At 49.5% G+C, this 18756-nt stretch overlaps 1 protein-coding gene across 1 annotated transcript; it reads left to right on the top strand.

Moving 5' to 3' along the window:
* The first annotated feature begins 637 nt into the window (after positions 1-637).
* On the top strand, positions 638-7620 carry PPIF (peptidylprolyl isomerase F). Its single transcript, XM_066243251.1, has 6 exons — positions 638-934; positions 2181-2211; positions 2713-2801; positions 4537-4633; positions 5442-5517; positions 6778-7620. Exons 1-6 carry the CDS (start codon positions 743-745, stop codon positions 6911-6913), a joined length of 621 nt encoding a protein of 206 aa, XP_066099348.1. The 5' UTR covers positions 638-742; the 3' UTR covers positions 6914-7620.
* Positions 7621-18756: the final 11136 nt, after the last annotated feature.

Raw genomic sequence — 18756 nt, forward strand, 5'->3', positions numbered from 1 at the left:
GATTGCACCAGGGCTGTCAGCCTGTGGGGTTGAGGAGAGGAGTCAGACCCGGTGCTGATGGAAGGCTGGGGGCTTGTGGGAGTATGACAAGACCAGGCCATTTCCAGTCTTGCAAAAAGAAGATCTGATCTCCAGAAGCGTCTGTGGACAGGACAAGCCTGTGGTCACCATGGGAGGTGTCTCTGCCAGTCTCCTGCCATCCTCACTCTAATCCAGCCTATCGTTTCCTCCTTTCTTTGACTGGCTCTAGTGCCCCCATTTCTCTTGGTCTCTGTCCACAGAGCCTATGCAGAAAGGGGCGGCCTATGTGAATGTAGCCTTCTGTTATACTCAAATAAAAACATATGGATACTCATATTTCGGAGTTAACCACGTTTTAATATTTGTTCCATTTTGAAATATAATCTATTGGGACCCTCACAAAATGGAACTGGTTTTCTCTTTGCGAGGTCGTGTCTGCTCCTCAAGTCTCTGGCCCTGGTGAAGTTCAAAGGATTTCATGCTCTACCTCCCCACCAGTCCGGCTGCGTTGCCCACCAAGGTCGACAGGGGTCGCCCGCGGACTGACCCGAAGGGGGCGGGGCGGGGCGGGGCGGGACCGCGAGGCCTGCCCAGCCAATAAAAGCGGCGGCGCGCGGCAGGGTGGACTCGCCCCTGGGGGTGCGCATGACCTTCGCTGCTCTCTTCCCGCTCGCAGTGCGGTTCTCCTGTTCCGTCCCGACCGGACCTGACCCGCGCGGCTATGCTGGCGTTGCGTCGCGGCTCCCGTCTGCTCGGCCTGCTCCCCGTCCCACGCTCCTTGCCGCTGAGCCCCACGGCCCGCGCCTGCAGCGGAGGCGACGGCGCCCGCGACCCGTCCTCTTCCGCCGGGAACCCGCTAGTGTACCTGGACGTGGGTGCGGACGGGCGGCCGCTCGGCCGCGTGGTGCTGGAGGTGAGACCACTGGACTGGACCGAGCGTGGGGGACGTCCTCAGGAGAGCCCCGGACCTCGGTCCAGCGCTGTGCCTGGCTCTCTGGGTGACCTTGCCTCCTGTTCCCAGGCTCTGGGCCTCAGTTTCCCCATCTCTAAGACGGGGGATCGTATTGCTCTTTTCCGGTCTTCTCTGGGAACTTTGGGGAAGGGGAAGCGGGGGCTAGGGTACGTGTGGACAAGAAGGGCTCAAGGTCAGGTCGTAGACGGTGAGGGCCCGGCCCCACTAGCTGGCCAGGAGTGGGGGAGGGTTTCCACGACCTCAGGGAGTCGGAACCCGGACCGGAGCACCACGGCGGGGGCCGGGCTCCGGCCGCAAGCCCGACCGGGCGCTCACGTGACGGCCTTGGCTTAAGACGAGCGCGACCGGGCCCGCCCCCACCCGCCAGGCTCTGGGGGTCGAGCGAGGGTGCTTTGGAGCCCGTCGCCTCTCGCGCAGTGCGGGGACTGGAGGGGCTGGGCAAGCAGCGGGCTCCAGCCACCAGGCGGACCCCGGGATGGTGAGTCTGGGCACTGTGCCTGGAGCCCAGTTCGACCCCAGCCACCAGGAAGGGAGCGAGGGGGTCGACACTCAGTTCCTGCCCCTGACTCTTTGGGCCTTTTTAAAGAACAAAACAAAAACCAAGGAGTCCGGAAGGTAACAGAAGTTCGGTGTACCTTCAAGGTTGGCCCTGTATTGAACAAAGGGGTCTCAGTTAAGCCTCAGTTTCCTCTTCTGGAGCATGGAAAACATCATTCCTGCTCCCATTTAATAGTTTGGCACCAGGGTGGTTTTTGAAGCTGGGAGGCAAGAGGCCAGTTTGGATGGGGCTACACCCTCTCCTGACCCCTACCCTTCTCTGAGCCTCAGTTTCCCACCTGCGTGTTGAGGAACTTGGACTGGCTCCTCTCCAGGCCCCGAATCTGACCCTTTGGGTCCAGCTGTAGTCGTTCTACCAGTTCTTCCCTAGAAAATGGGCTGGGATGGCATTGTGATCCCTCCTGACCCATTAGGAAACTGAGGCTGCCTCCCCTCCCAGCCTTGGATTCAGGAAGCAGCTGGCAAAAATGATAGCTGCTTCGGGAGCCTTCTACGGGCAGCGGGGAGTAACAGGGGTGGAATGGCGCGTGGTTCTTTCTCAGCCTGCTTGGCCACCGTTGGGTGGGGAGGAGATTCCTTCCCTCACCTGCCTCTAGATGACCATCTTGTCCCGCTTCTCTCCCTACAGCTGAAGGCAGATGTTGTGCCAAAGACAGCAGGTAAGACAGGGCCTGGGGCCCTGAGTCTGGTCTGGGTAGAAGGCGAGGTGGGTGGGCTGACAAGGGAGTCCAGGCAAGGAGACCCAAGGCCCGGTGGGGATTCTGTGTGTGGCTCAGCCATTGTGTACATTGGAGCAGCCTCCGCCTTCTCTGGACCTGTGTTGGCACTGCCCACCTGTGTGAAGGTAGCCTCAGTACCAGTAAAAGGCACATGCAAATTCCCTTGAGACAACTTCCTCCCTCCTAGGGCCCAATGTGGCTCACAGCCCTTGGACTCCGTGCGGTGCTGAGCTGGTGCTGGAACAACAAGGACTGCTCTGCCCCTGCAGTTTGAGAAGGAAATGACTTGTCCCAGGTCACGCAGCCAGAGCAGACTCAGGGAGTGGGCCTAGGGTCTTCCATGTCCTGCTCACCTGGGGGATCAAGGGGATGCTGCCTAGAATGAGGTATCAACCCTGGAGTTGAGGCCTGACCCTGTTGACCTGCCTCTCCCTTCCACAGAGAACTTCCGAGCCCTGTGTACTGGGGAGAAGGGCTTTGGCTACAAAGGCTCTACGTTTCACAGAGTCATTCCATCCTTCATGTGCCAGGTACTGTGGCCCTCTCCACTCAGGCTCCTCTTCTGTGAGTCGGGGTAATGACGGGGCCTCCTCACAGGAGTGTTATGAGGAGTAATGAGGAGGGAGCATGTGTCTGGTGCTTGGAAAGTACTGAATGGAGGGCAACTGTAATTACTGTCTTGGCCTCTACTCTCACCCTGAGCGGCTGGAACTTGTCTGCACTGCCATATCCCTTTCCTGCCCCAGAATTTAAGCAGTAGGGCAGGTGAAGGATGGCCCTGCCCAGCTGGTTTGGGAAAGTTGAGCGTTTGGAGGGCCCACTGGCATTGAGAGTATGTGTGGGAGGCAGATCTCAAGGTTTTCAGAGGGCTCGTGTATTCAGGCAGTCTCTGTGGCCCCCTTTGTATCACACTGAGCATGAGGCATGGGAGGAGAGGAAGAAGAGGGAGGGAGAGGGCACGAACAAGAATGCGCAGGCCTGGACTTGGAGATTCTATTTCCAAAGGAGGGCATCTCTGTTGAATGAGTATGTTCTTTGGTCGTGTGTGTCTTGCCCATTTGTCAAAGGCATTAGTATTGCTGTGTCAGAGGTTTTAGGGTAGCTGTTGACACAAGGACTTCCCCAGAGGTCAAGACTCATGCTTCCTGGAAATGCTCCTCTGTTAGTTTAGACCTGCTAGGACAGGGGTTTGTGTCTTAAGGCCAGCAAACCTAGAGGCAGGGACACGTCATGACCTATTTAAGTTCTTTCAGCCAGGACTTTTTTCAGCCGTTCCCTCCACCCTACCCTGGTGGCTGTAATCATATGGTAGTAAGTGGCAGTGAGCTGGGGCTGGGAGTGCTGATTTGTCAAGTGTGGCAAGTGCCAGAGGAGGGACAGGAAGGCTGTGGCATGGGGCAGGCTTGGCCAAGCTCTGTAGCTTTCTTCAAAGGCTCCCAGGAGCTGACATGGGTGCCCTGAGCCGGGCTAGGGTCTTTCTCTGAAGAGCAGCATGCCAATGTGGGGGCTTCCAAAGCTGGAGGGCTCTCTGAGTCACAAGGGGCAGTACTAGGGGGCCCAGGCCAGGGTATTGTTCCTCTTCAGGGATACCTTTTTGGCATTTGTAGGTGCTTCAGCTAGGCTGATCAGGTCACCCCTGTGACCTGAGAGAATCTCATCTCAGGAAAATGGTGACGTGGCCTGGAACTAGGGTGGCAGCCATTGGGCTCTTCTGGCCATGGAAGCCTCAGAGCAACCCTGAGGAAGGATGCCAGCCCTGGTGGACTCGACTGAGTCTGCGAGGCAGAGGGAAGCCACTGGGCCTGGTCAGGGGAAGATACTGGGACAGGGAGGAGGCTCAGCACAGGAAACTGGCTCTGTGCTAGCAGCTGCTGCTCCCAACTGACCAGATGTGGGATCAGGGGCCCTGGACACCTTCCTGTTTACCTCTAAGAGTGTGTAGAGAAAATTTACATCACTAAGAATCGTGTCATTGGTCATTAGATCCTTTGAGGATCATTTAAAAACTTGCTCAGACAAAAAGTGAATCATGGATAGTTGCTGTGCAACCAGGACAATTATTGTGTCAGGAAATAATTAAGCTTATTTTTGCTTTATTTTCCTTATTATCTTATTAGTCCTTATATAATTGGATGCTTTTTGACCCCTTTGCCTAAAGGGCTTCTGGCGGGGTGGGCCTTAGGTGGATTGAGGGTTTCCCTGTACTGCAGGGTGCCTCCCTGCCAGCTGTGGGTTGCAGCCACTCAGAAGGTGCTCTGCTTGCAGGCTGGCGACTTCACCAACCACAACGGCACAGGGGGGAAGTCCATCTACGGAAGCCGCTTTCCTGATGAGAACTTCACACTGAAGCACGTGGGGCCAGGTGAGTGGCAGCTGCCAGGCTCTGTCTGGATACCCAAAGCTTGGGCCCCGCCCCCGCTATGCCCAGCAGGCTGGGAGGCTGCGGTCTGACTACCATGCTTCTTTCTTCAGTGCTCAGGTTGGCTGGTTGGGTTTTCCTAGAGCTTTTTCATTCTGAGCTCTCAGTTTAAAAATAAATATTCTTTGGGAACGTGGCAAGGGGGAGAGCCTTGATGCTAAACACAGCTCAGTGTCACCTTTAAGACACAAGGTACAGTGTGGAAAAGTGTGGAGTTGGGGTGGGGTCCCGCTTTGGCTCTACCACGAGAGCTTCCACAGGCCCTTCCCTTCCCCTAGAGCAGTGGTCCCCAACCCCCGGGCCGCGGACTGGTTCCGGTCCGTGGGCCATTGGTACCGGTCCGCAGAGAAAGAATAACTTACATTATTTCCGTTTTATTTATATTTAAGTCTGAACGATGTTTTATTTTTAAAAAAATGACCAGATTCCCTCTGTTACATCCGTCTAAGACTCACTCTTGATGCTTGTCTCAGTCACATGATACATTTATCCGTCCCACCCTTAGGCTGGTCCATGAAAATATTTTCTGACATTAAACCGGTCCGTGGCCCAAAAAAGGTTGGGGACCACTGCTGTAGAGGACAGGCCTCCCTGAGGAGCTGGCCTCCCTCTGGGCCCTGGCTCTCCTCTCCTAAGCTCCAGACCCTGCAGACTCAACTGTCCTTGTGGTTTGAGCCATCTGTTCTTTTGAGTGACTTCCAGATGAGACACCTCCTGGAGCAGTGTGGTTTCCCCCTGCTTGTTTCTGCAGGTGTCCTGTCCATGGCAAACGCAGGGCCCAACACCAACGGCTCCCAGTTCTTCATCTGCACCATAAAGACAGACTGGTGAGTCCCTGCTCCTGGCCCAGGCCCTTTCAGAGTAGGGGCCACCTTGCAGCTGGAGGAGGAGTTGTATGCTTTCTGAGGAAGGCAGTTGAGGCTGGGCTGTGTGTTCTGGGACAGAAGCCTTCCTCGGAGCTGTGTTTGTGTGTGTGAGAGAGGTTCCTGAGAGGGTGGAGGGGATGTGGCTTGTTCGTGTAGTTCTGTCTTGATTAGGCTTCCAGTTGTCTCTGTCAGCTGGAATTTTCTCATTGTGTTTTGTACACACATACAAAGTGCATTTGGGAAATGCTGCTGAACATACCAGGCCTCAGGGTGGCCTGTCATAGGAGCCTGTTCACCTGGTTTAACCTGCTGTTTCCCAGGCTTATCTTGATCATGGAATGCACCTTGGGAAACACATGGTAGACATTTGGAAGTCACGCCTGAGTTTTCGTCAGGCTTAGCAAAGTCCTGAAGGTAACCACCAGCCCTTAGAGCCCTTTTTCCCATATGCCTGTGGATTTTAGGGCTATCTTCCCTGGCCAGTTTTCCATAAAGGGTAAGTTTCTCTTCCCAAAGTCCCTTGTGTCCCAGCCCTGGTTGAGGGGATGACAGCTGTCCAGGAGCTGAGACTTACGAAAGAAAGCCCATTTCTGAGGACTTTCGGGAGACTGAGTGGTGGTTGACTGTCTCTAGCCTCCAAGCCAGAAGGGACATGGATGTCGCTGGGCAGACCCCTGCTGCTCTGCCTGCTCTCGGCTCCATCCATGCATCCCTTCCCGGGTCCTGCACTCTGCCCTTGGCTGTCCCCAGCGTTGGCCTTGCAGGCACTCATCCGAGCTGCCTTTTAGATCGTTGGAACTCGGTCAAGCTGAGAACTGCTCAGGACTTAGTCTCCCCACACTTGTTATCTTGGCTCTCACCTCATGACCATGACTGTTAAAACAGTTCCCTCTCCACAGACCTTTTATTTCTTTAAAGTAGTTCAGTGTGCTCTAATCTCCCTGAGCAGAGCAAGAATAACTCACTTCACAGATGAGGTCAGGTGAGGTCACTCAGCATGACAGAGGCAGAACTTGCCCGGAAGGGGCCATCCTTTGGTGGATTTTAGGGAGGTCAGCAAGGCTTGATAGTGGCAGCTTTGGGAAGTGGATCCAGCTTTTCGGTGTGAGTTCCTTTCAGAATTGCTGTTTTCGGTAGATGGTTCTGTGAGCAGGTGACCACGATGGTGGCTGACATTGCACTAGTTTCGTTTCTGTTCACCTGGCCCACCTGTCCTCACAGGTTGGATGGCAAACATGTTGTGTTTGGCCACGTCAAAGAGGGCATGGATGTTGTGAAGAAAATAGAATCCTTTGGCTCCAGGAGTGGGAAGACGACCAAGAAGATTGTCATTACAGACTGCGGCCAGCTGAGCTAACCCCCTACGGCCAGGGTGCTGGACCCACGCCACCCACACCTGGCTGCTGACTCACCCGGTCACCACCTCATCTCCCCGTATAGAGTCGCACGTGCTTGCTGCGTCATCCATGGGCTCAAGGAAGGCATCTCAGGAAGGTCGGACCCCAGCACCCACAGACTGCCCCCTCAGTGCCCACCCTTCCTCAGGACACTATTTCTGGACCCCCACTGTGGACATCATGTCACTACTACTCATCAGGCATCAGCTGTGATTGTCCAGCCCAAGTTCACATGTGCCTTGGACATTGGGGGTGGTGACGGGTTAGCTTCAAGTTCAGACTTCTGCCTTTTCCCTGCCCAAGGGGAAAGCCAGGCTGCAGAAAGGGCTGTTATATATTTGTTTAATGATGTCCTCCTAATTGGAATAATTTAATTAACAAGACTGCCTGGAGACGAAGCTGTGACACTAACTACTCCATGCTGCGAGGTGACCTGAGTCAGTGGGCCAGGACACAAAACTCCGGGGCTTGGCCTCTGGAGCACGATCAGGGCTTTTGTGAGAGGTCCCATGGCTGAGCCCTCCATCTCAGCCACCGAGTCCTGCTGGTTGCTGTGTCGTTGCTGGGAGAGACCTTGGGTTAGAAGCAGACAAACCTGGGAACAAAGGCAGCATGAGTCCCTGCGTGGAGGCAGACCCAGCCTGTGCGCGCCTGGGCTCTGGGAGAAGAGAAATGCGAATGTCCTGGTGGGCTTTGAGTTTTCTACATTTAATAACTTAGCTCTACTGAGTATATTTATAATATTCTTCAGGGACGTTTGTGTTCGCCTTAAATGTGAAAATAAACCTTGTTTTCTATAAAGACCGTGTCAGTGTTTTTAGGCAGTGTCTTGGTAGCCTGTGTCTGGTGCTACACTGAGGGTGTTTCCACAGACTGTCTCATTTAACCACCCAGCCCCCCATGGGGGTGACTGTCATCCCGTGTGGCAGGCGGGGCGATGGGCTCAGACAGACTGCATTAGCAGCACAGCCTGTCCACGGACACTGGTTCCACCCACATCCCAGCTCTGCCTCGTGACCCTAAGCCTCCATTTTGCTTAGCTGCACAATGGGGTAATAGTAATGCCCACTGCACAGGGTGGTAGGGGTCAGATGTGAAGTGTGAAGAACATAGCACGGTGCCTGGCACATCGTAGTAATAAGCACTCTGGAGTGACAAGGATGATGACATTTCCCATGTGTCAGGGTTTTAGAGGAGAAGGATCTAAGATTGTCAAAGGTGAGGCGTGGACTTTACTATGCTAAATGTGCCATTTGGAGTTAACTTCTAGGTGTTTCTGGATCTACCGGGAAAGCAGATTAGGAGGTAAGTAAGAGGAAGACTATTCACAGTGTGAACAGAGTTCTTTTCACACTGGGGTTCTCCAAGTTAGGTTATGTGTGGTCACACGCCTTTGTAGTCATTCTGAGGTCAGTGGTTAGACCTGGGTCATTTGGAGTATGGGTTGGGTCAGGTTTTGTGAGGTCACAGGCTGATGCTGTCACTAAAGTCATGGTGAGTTGGGTCATTTGGAGCCATGGATTGTTTCCATGAAGTCAGATCAGCTGCATGAATTGGGAACCCAGCCAGCTAGCAGTTTTAATTATTTATTTATTTATTCATTTTTAGAGAGGAGAGAGAGGGCGAGAGAGAGACAGAGAGAGAGAGGATAGAGAGACAGAGAGAAGGGGGGAGGAGCTGGAAGCATCAACTCCCATATGTGCCTTGACCAGGCAAGCCCAGGGTTTCAAACCGGCGACCTCAGCATTTCCAGGTCGACGCTTTATCCACTGCGCCATCACAGGTCAGGCCGCTAGCAGTTTTAAACTGAGAATCAGGGGGTCCCCAAAGCAGAACAAGGTATCCTCCTTTTTTTTTTTTGTAATTGGGGCTCTGCCAGAAATTTTATTTGAAGAATGAAATCTTGAGCCAAATAATAATAATTGGTAATTGCTCACCCAGTTCAATGTTTTACAGATGGGTAAACTGAGGACCCAAGAGGGGTTCGATAGCCCAAGGTGAGCCTGTGAGTCACCTGGCCGAGCAGGGGCTGGAACTTCAGGCCCGCCAGTTCAGATGCCTTTCAGATGCACAGTCCTCTTAATCCTCAGATCACACACGTTCTGAGTTCACAACTTCAGTCCCTGTGTAGTTTTCCCCGCTCTCTAGGGACTCTTGAGAGGCAGAGGTGCTATTGACAGGTTTGAGGAACAGCTTCTTAAGGCGTGACCTGCTGGCCCCGTGATGATTTCTAAGGGGTCTCAGGGTCACAGAGCCTTGTGTGTAGTTCACAGAGCATTTCCTTTTCAATGGGTGTGTGTTTCTGTGTGCGCGTGTGTGTGCACACGCGCATGCATGCATCCAGTGGAGTCTGATGTATGGAGGACAGAGCGAGTATGAAGAAATTTCCTAAAAACTGAGTTTCCTGCCCTGGCCGGTTGGCTCAGTGGTAGAGCGTCGGGCCTGGCGTGCAGAAGTCCTGGGTTCGCCTGACCAGGTGGTGGCGCAGTGGATAGAGCGTCGGACTGGGATGCGGAGGACCCAGGCTCGAGACCCCGAGGTCGCCGGCTTGAGCGCGGGCTCATCTGGTTTGAATAAAAGCCCACCAGCTTGAACCCAAGGTCGCTGGCTCCAGCGAGGGGTTACTCGGTCTGCTGAAGACCCGCAGTCAAGGCACATATGAGAAAGCAATCAGTGAACAACTGAAGTGTTGCAACACGCAATGAAGAACTAATGATTGATGCTTCTTGTCTCTCTTCGTTCCTGTCTGTCCCTATCTATCCCTTTCTGACTCTCTCTCTGTCTCTGTAAAAAATAAATAAATTAAAAAAAAAAAAAAAAAGAAGTCCCGGGTTCGATTCCCGGCCAGAGCACACAGGAGATGCGCCCATCTACTTCTCCACCCCTCCCCCTCTCCTTCCTCTCTGTCTCTCTCTTCCCCTCCCGCAGCCGAGGCTCCATTGGAGCAAAGATGGCCCAGGCGCTGGGGATGGCTCCTTGGCCTCTGCCCCAGGCGCTAGAGTGGCTCTGGTCGCAGCAGAGCAACGCCCTGGAGGGGCAGAGCATCGCCCCCTGGTGGGTAGAGCGTCGCCCCCTGGTGGGCATGCCAGGTGGATCCTGGTCGGGCGCATGCGGGAGTCTGACTGTCTCTCCTTGTTTCCAGCTTCAGAAAAATACAAAACAAACAAACAACCCCCCCACCGAGTTTCTTGAACATGGGACCATTTACTGCAGTTCTCTTCCCAGCACTATGCACAAAGGCCTGAGCCTGGTCTTGTTCCTTGTAAAAAACAGGTGCCTCTACAGATAAGATACTGACTTGTCCCTGGCATGAGATACCGTATGCATGAATATGAATGAGTCACTGAGTGATACACATGCTTTCAGATTACTCACGTGGTGCCATGTGAACACGTGTTTATTTTTTATTTTTTTAATTTTTTTGTATTTTTCTGAAGCTGGAAACGGGGAGAGACAGTCAGACAGACTCCCGCATGCGCCCGACCGGTATCCACCTGGCACGCCCACCAGGGGTGACGCTCTGCCCACCAGGGGGCGATGCTCTGCCCCCTCCAGGACGTCGCTCTGCCGCGACCAGAGCCACTCTAGCTCCTGGGGCAGAGGCCAAGGAGCCATCCCCAGCGCCCGGGCCATCTTTGCTCCAATGGAGCCTTGGCTGCGGGAGGGGAAGAGAGACAGAGAGGAAGGGGGGGGGCGTGGAGAAGCAGATGGGCGCTTCTCCTATGTGCCCTGGCCAGAATCGAACCCGGGTCCCCCGCACGCCAGGCCGACGCTCTACCGCTGAGCCAACCGGCCAGGGCCTGAACACGTGTTTAAATATCTGAAATAACATTTTTCTCAGACAACATGTGATAGCTTTTCACAAAGACTTCATTGAGGTATAATTTGCATATAGTAAAATTCACACATTTGAAGTGTATAGGTCGATGATTTTTGACGAATTCATACACTGAGTAACCACCACCAAATTAAGTTATAGACCATTCTTATCTCTCCAGAAAGTTACCTGTCCGCCTCTTGCCAGGCAGCTACTGAATTCTATCACTATAGATTAATTCTACCTGTTCCCTATAGGATTCTTTTATCTATGGAATCATACAAGATTTACTTTTTGTGTCTAACTTCTTTATTGTAGCATGTGTGAGAACATGGAGCATTTCATATCCTGGGCTCTATAGAATGTTGGGCCATGAAAAGGAGCGTCTACAAATGTTTTTCTATCTGGTAAGGCCTAAGCAGTGCTTCTAGGAATCATGGCTGCTGGTAAAGCATGCATATTCTTGAGCCACCCCGAAGACTACTGAATACAAATCTCTGAGGATGGGATCTAGGAATCTGAATTTTAAAATAATTCTGCTACAGTGTGAATATTTGAGTGTAGACCAGAGTAGGCAAGATTGAAAAGGGAGGGCGTGGCTCACCACTCGAGTCATTGTTTACTTCTGGACACATTTTTTTGCTGAATGCTCTGGGGATTTGAATGAGACCTTCTACTTACAAAAGATGCCCCACTCAAAGAGTCATAACTCTCAGATGGTGGGTGGGGACAATTTGTTCATCCCAAGGCTTGTGGGGGCTGTTGGGCAGTGGTGTTCTTCCATGGCACTGGTAAAGGCAGCTTCCACAGCCTCAGCTTATGGAGTATCCTTGAGGGAAGAGCTCCCACAGTGGTGGCCTTGGCTCCTCCTTTGCCATCCAGGAGGAGGGCCTGACTTTGGTGGGCCCGTGCTGGAGAGAATTTGTCAGTGGGTCAGAAGTGGAGGCCAGAAGTCAAATCCATGTTCAAAGTCAGTTGGAACAGGGTAGAAAGAGAAAGTCTTGGTTCTACTTTGCACTCCAATCCATCCCAGCCTTTAGAGGCTGTCCAGAACTATGATGGTTGTTATTATTATTATAACATTGTAATGGTTAATTTTGTTTGTCAACTTGACTGGGCTCTGGGGTGCCCAGACATTTAGTCAGTGTTATTCTGGTTGTGTCTAAAAGGATGTTACTGGAGGAAATTAAAATTTGAATCAGTAGCTATAATAAAGGAGATTGTCCTCCTAATTTGGGTGGGCTTCATCCAATTAATTGAACAGTTAAAGAGAACAAAAAGGGAACTTAACCTCCCTGACTGGGCTGGGACATCAGCCTTTCTCTGTCTTTGGACTTGAAATGAAACATCAAGTCTTCTTGACTCTCAAGCCTGTTGGCCTTTGGACTGGGACTTACACCATTGGTTCTCCTGGTTCTCTGTCCTTCGGACTTGAATTGGAAATATACCATCAGCAATCCTGGTGTATTTCAGCTTGCCAACTGCAGATCTTGGAACTTCTCAGCTCCCATAATAGCATGAGCCAATTTTCTTATAATCTCTCTGTCTCTGCATAAACACACACATATTACATATATGTTATGTGTATATATCCTATTGATACCCTATTGGTTCTGTTTCTCTGAAAAACCCTGGCTAATACACATCTTTATTTTTTTCTACTTATAAAATCAAAATGCGCCTGACTGGTGGTGGCACAGTGGATAGAGCATCAGCCCACGGTGCTGAGGTGCCTGGTTCAAAACCCCAAAGTTACTGGTTTGAACATGGGCTCATCAGCTTGAGTGTAGGGTCACTGTCATGAGCTCAGGCTTGCCAGCTTGAGTCTGGGTCGCCGGCTTGAGCAAGGTATCTCTGGCTCGACCTGAGCCCCCCGCCCCCTGTCAAGGCATGCATGAGAAGCAATCAATGAATAACTAAAGTAAAAAGCTACTATGAGTTGATGCTTCTTATATTCCTCCTCCCACTCTCTCCCCTTTCCTGTCTCTCTCTAGAAACAAACAAAAAATGCACTTGTAAAATTTCAAATGTTAAATAAACATGTAATATAGAAAATTAAAATTACCCTATCATATTAACAGTATAAAAGTTTCAGCATTTGCTTAGGATGTGGAAAGTAGCAAAAACTATCATCCATACCCCAACAATAATAAAAAGCTGAATAAACAATAAAATCAAAACTTTTCTTGACAAATTGCTGGGCTTGCCTGGTCAAAGCACATATAGAAGTTGATGCTTCCTGCTCCTCCCCTTCTCTTTATCTCTCTCCTCTCCCTCTAAAAATAAATAAATAAAATCTAAGAAAACTTGAGCACATCATAAAGGCAGCCAGGTGACACAAGTTCCAAAGAGGGACAAAGTCCTGCAAGGAAAGACAGGACACCAGATGTGGCAGACGTGAGGTCCATGCTGGACATGGCCCTCCCCCTCCCTAGCCTCATGGCACCATGGTCATGGATCCTGACTGTGGGCCATGTGATAGAGGGTAGTAAAACAGTAACTGAGTTTTTACTAATAACAATGGAACTGAGCCACCAGATATATATCAAGGAGGGACAACACAGAGTGGTACATAACCTTCCCCTTAACCCCAGCTTACCTGCTTGCTTACACATAGACAAAGAGTTTTGCTTGATTAACTGCCCATGGCTTAGCTATTTAAACCACGCCCCCCCCTCAGTGGGGCATGGATCTTTCACCAACAGGTGGCCATTGGTGCTGCCCCTGTAAATAACAAAGACTCTGTTCACTCCATCTGGTCCTCTTGTGGTTTCTTTGGGATCTCACAACAACACCAGATCAATTTTTTCAGGTCTGGACTTCCTGCATTACAGGCAGAGCCCTGCAGGAATATATGGCCACAGGATAAGTATGTAAGATGAAATTTTAATGCATTGTTAAAGGCAAACAAGAACTAGTGTATCTGTCTGAAATAGCTGGGTGCTCCCCAACACAAATCAGGTTCAGATTCACTTGCCAGGTCTCTGTCCCTGGCATCCACTAGATGCTCAGAAGAAAGATTGGGGCATGGTAGAGGACACAAGCAACCCTCCTTTGTGTGCAGGCCTGTAGTGGTTCTCAGCTCCCGGAGAAAGACATGAAGCCATGCTCACTGCCTCAGATTCTTCTCTCCTGTGAGGCAAAATTCTTAATCCCTGGGGTGAGGGGGGAGGACAATACTCCCTTTACTCCCAAAAGAAGTAAAAGTCTACTGTGGCTGGGGGCAAGGTAGAAGGAAGAGTTTAACTCTTTGGGGGGCAAGAAAACATCCAGGGCCCAAGATCCTATACTGATACCAACCAGAAATCTGCTACCACTGGGGAAAGTGGCAAATGCACAGTTAAGACACTCTTTAGACCAGGGGTCCCCAAACTATGGCCTGCGGGCCACATGCGGCCCCCTGAGGCCATTTATCTGGCACCCGCCACACTTCCAGAAGGGACACCTCTTTCATTGGTGGTCAGTGAGAGGAGCATCCTGTGCTCCTGGAGTACTGTATGTGGCAGTACCGCAAAGCGCGGCGTCGCTCATATACAGTACTACTTCCAGTGACACGGGTCATACACATCACAGCTCCAGAAGCGTGTCATATCACTTGTTACGGCTAGCAGTGACAAATATGGAACCGGACATTGACCATCTCATTAGCCAAAAGCAGGCCCATAGTTCCCATTGAAATACTGGTCAGTTTGTTGATTTAAATTTACTTGTTCTTTATTTTAAATATTGTATTTGTTCCCGTTTTGGTTTTTTTTACTTTAAAATAAGATATGTGCAGTGTGCATCGGGATTTGTTCATAGTTTTTTTTTATAGTCCAGCCCTCCAATGGTCTGAGGGACAGTGAACTGGCCCCCTGTGTAAAAAGTTTGGGGACCCCTGCTTTAGACTGAGACTGGACCAGATGACAGAGCCCTCCTACCCTGATTCCAAGCCTAGGCTACAGCTGAGGGGATTGAAATATCCAGCACAGGAAAATCTATAAAGACAGTAAGTAAGTAGATGAGTAATTGCCTAGAGCTGAAGGAGTTGGGGTGGGGGAATATAAGTGGGTGACAGCTAAAGTGTATGATAGGAGATTTCTTTAATGGGATGATGAAGTTATTCTAAAATAGACTGTTCTGATGGTTGTACATACCTTGGAATATACTAAAAGTCATTGAATTTTATACTTTTTATACTTTAAATGGGTGAGTGGTATGACATGTAAACTACCATATTTCTCCACGTATAAGACGCATCCTTTAAAAATAATTTTGGTGCTTAAAAACTGGGTGTATCTTATACAGTGGTTGTAGATTTTTTTAATTTGCATTTATCACTTTTTCATGCTTGTCTTTGCGCTCATTGTTTCACACTTGTTACTAGTATATTATGGTAGATGACATTTTGCCATGTTCTGCCCAGAAATGGCCTCAGAAAAGACTTTTGTACAGTGCTGAATTCAAATTAAAAGTGATCCAGTTTGCAAAAGTGAATGGAAATCGTGCTGCTGCATATAAGTTAGATCCTCCTCCAACTGAGAAATCAATCTGAGGCTGGCTACGGGAAGAGGAAACCCTACTGAAAACACCACAGCAGAAGAAGGCCATGAGAGGCAAGTCAGCAAAATGGCCTGATTTAGAGAGGGAATTGAAGATATGGATTGAAGAGCAAAGGGCAACAGGAATTACTGTGTCCACAAAGATGGTTCAGCATGAGGCAAGAAGAATTGCTGATGAAAAAGAAGTTACTGATTTCAAAGGAGGACACAGTTGGTGCTTCAGGTTCATGAAACGGAATGGACTAAGCATGTGAACACGCACCAGATTTGCCCAAAAGATGCCTGAAAGCTATGAGCAAAAGGTCCTTGAATTTTATCGTTTTGTCATTCAATGTCGGAAGACACATCAGTTTGAGTTGGGACAGATTGCAAATATGGACAAAGTCTCCCTTCAATGTGATGTCCCAAGTAACAGAACTGTTGATAAGAAGAGGGTGAAAACTGTAACTGTGAAGACAAGTGGACATGAGAAGAGCCATTATATAGTTGTTCCAGCTTGCTGTGCTGATGGGATCAAGCTGCCTCCTATGCTGATTTTCAAAAGCAAAACAATGCCAGAAGAAGGTATTCCTAAGAGTGATTGTCCATGTTCATGACAAGGGTTGGATGGGCCAGGATGGGATGAAGATCTGGTTTGAGAAAGTTTGGAGAAGGAGACTAGGTGGGCTGTTACACAAACCTGCTTGATCAGTTCAGGGCACACATAACAAAGAACACAAAGAGGATTGCTGCAGAGCAAAACCCAAAACTTGCTATCATACCAGGAAGCTTGACATCCCAGCTCCAACCACTTGATGTCAGCATTAACAAACCCTTCTAAGCTGCCATGAGAGACGAATAGAAGCAATGGAGTAAGTCTTCTGGGGACAATTTGACACTAGCAGGAAGAGTGAAGTATCCAACTATAGGAGAAGTTTGTACCTAGTGGAAAAGATCATGGGATAATAATCAAGATTGAGATTGTTGTCAAGTCATTTAAGAAGTGTGGCATTTCAAATGCCATAGATGGAACTGAGGACAAGGCAATATAAGAAGACAGTGATTCATCATCAGACACAGATGAGGACAAGCTAATGGATGTGTTTTGACAGTGATGAGGAATTGTATAAATTTTATGATGAATAAAACTTGAATTCAATAACTTTATGTAATACATTTTCCCCCCAAATTTCAGGCCTCAAAATAATGGTGCATCTTATACATGAGGAAATATGGTGTATTTTAATAAATCTGTTTTAAAATCTACATGAGTAGTTTCACTTTTTTACGTGCACATAGACTGTTTCCTCTGGAGTCCCCTCCTGTTGCTCGGGAAAATGCTGAGATTTGACCCCATTTATGGAAGTGGTTGTGGTGGATCTTAGTTATCACCTTTGAAAGCATCTAGCCCAGGTGAAGTTATGATAGTGGGCTTTTTGTTGTTGTTGTATTTTTTTGCATTTTTCCAAAGCTGGAAACGGGAGGCAGTCAGACTCCCGCATGCGCCCGACCGGGATCCACCTGGCACACCCACCAGGGGGCGATGCTCTGCCCATCCGGGGCGTTGCTCTGCTGCATCCAGAGTCATCCCAACGCCTGGGGCAGAGGCCACAGAGCCATCCCCAGCGCCAGGACCGTCCTTGCTCCAATGGAGCCTCGGCTGCGGGAGGGGAAGAGAGAGACAGAGAGGAAGGAGAGGGGGAGGGGGGAAGAAGCAGATGGGCGCTTCTCCTGTGTGCCCTGGCCTGGAATTGAACCCAGGACTCCTGCACGCCAGGCCGACACTCTACCACTGAGCCAACCGGTCAGGGCCGATAGTGTTTTTAAGCAAAGAAGACTGTTCTTCTCAAACACAGAAGGGCAAGCTACTTCTGGCAAAGGAAGAACAGAGGAATTTGAGGGTTCAAGTTGTTTGTTTCATTTGGATGTAACAAAATTACCTCATGACAAACTTCAGGATTCCATTCTTTCCCATCAATGCTCTTTCACATGACAGATTTATTGAGGCTGAATTCAATTGATGTTATAATTCATCAACCTACACAATTAAACTTCTGTTTGATTTTAAGTGATATTAGTTCAGTGCCTACAAGAAACGAGAAAATCACCACTGTGGTGGCGCAGTGGATAAAGGCATAGACCTGGAATGCTGAGATCGCCGATTCAAAACCCCGGACTTGCTTGGTCAAGGTATATATGAGAAGCAACTACTATGAGGTGGTGCTTCCTGCTTTTCCCCCACTTTCTATCTCTCTAAAACCAATAAGCAAAATCTAAAAAGAGAGAGAGAGAGAGAGAGAGAGAGAGAGAGAGGGAGAGAGAGAGGGAGGAGGGAAGGAAGGAAGGAGAGAGAGAGAGAAAGAGAGAGACAGAAAGAAAGAAGAGAAAGAGAAAGAAAGAAAAAGAAAGTAAGAAAGAAAAAGAAAAAGAAGAAAGAAAGAAAGAAAGAAAGAAAGAAAGAAAGAAAGAAAGAAAGAAAGAAAGAAAGAAAGAAAGAAAGAAAGAAGAGGAGAAAGAAAGAGTGAAAGGAGAAAATCTTTTAGAGTTGTAATGAAAACTTTATGGTCAGACTGTAATTTAAGCTCAGAATTAAAGGACATGAGTGGCCCTGGCTGATTGGCTCAGTGGTAGAGTGTTGGCCCAGAGTGTGGATGTCCCAGGTTTGATTCCTGGTCAGGGCACAGAGGAGAAGCAACCATCTGCTTCTCCACCTCTCCTGCTCCCCTTCTCTCTCTCTCTCTCTCTCTCTCTCTCTCTCTCTCTCTCTCTCTCTCTTCCCCTTCCCGCAGACATGGCTGGATAGGTTCAAGCAAGTTGGCCTTGGGCGCTGAGGATGGCTCCATGGCCTCCCCCTCAAACACTAAAAAAAAAGGCTCAGTTGCTTAGCAATGGAGCAAGGGCCTCAGATGGGCAGAGCATCGCCCCCTAGTGGGCTTGCCAGATGGATCTCAGTACAGCCCTATGTGGAAATCTGTCTCTCTGCCTCCCCTCCTCTCACTAAAATTTAAAAAATAAAAAAATAAAGGACACAAGCTTGTCTTTTTTTTATTTATTTTTATTTTTTGGTAAATAAGCATATTCAAAGTAATTGATTACACACTACAGACCTTATGGTCATCATTACTGCCATTAACAGTCACATGCTACAACCACCTGGCCTCCAAAAGAGCATGCTTTTCTCATTACTTAATTACAGGTGATAGCGTGATAAATTGTGATGTCATTGCAGGCCATACATGACCAGAATTCTACTTCTCATTGGTAGGTAGTTCAGCCCTGCCTTCAAGTCCAAGAGCACTGCCAAACAATCTCTAAACCCCAGATTTGTGGGTTTATCTCCTAGAGTCATTCCCATGGTCAATTCTATACTGGAAAAGTGCAAACAGGATGCAAAACAACACAGTAATCCCAACAGGGGAAGCTTAATGTATAAAATTATGAGCCTGACCAGGCAGTGGCACAGCAG

Source organism: Saccopteryx bilineata, chromosome 9 (assembly GCF_036850765.1).
Source record: "Saccopteryx bilineata isolate mSacBil1 chromosome 9, mSacBil1_pri_phased_curated, whole genome shotgun sequence".
Taxonomy (NCBI): domain Eukaryota; kingdom Metazoa; phylum Chordata; class Mammalia; order Chiroptera; family Emballonuridae; genus Saccopteryx; species Saccopteryx bilineata.

Bases quoted from the DNA above. Each gene is read 5' to 3' on its own strand.
- PPIF (XM_066243251.1), top strand. From the start codon at position 743: ATGCTGGCGTTGCGTCGCGGCTCCCGTCTGCTCGGCCTGCTCCCCGTC. The intron at 2,802-4,536 runs GTACTGTGGCCC...CTCTGCTTGCAG, and splicing joins TTCCATCCTTCATGTGCCAG to GCTGGCGACTTCACCAACCA. The intron at 5,518-6,777 runs GTGAGTCCCTGC...CTGTCCTCACAG, and splicing joins TGCACCATAAAGACAGACTG to GTTGGATGGCAAACATGTTG.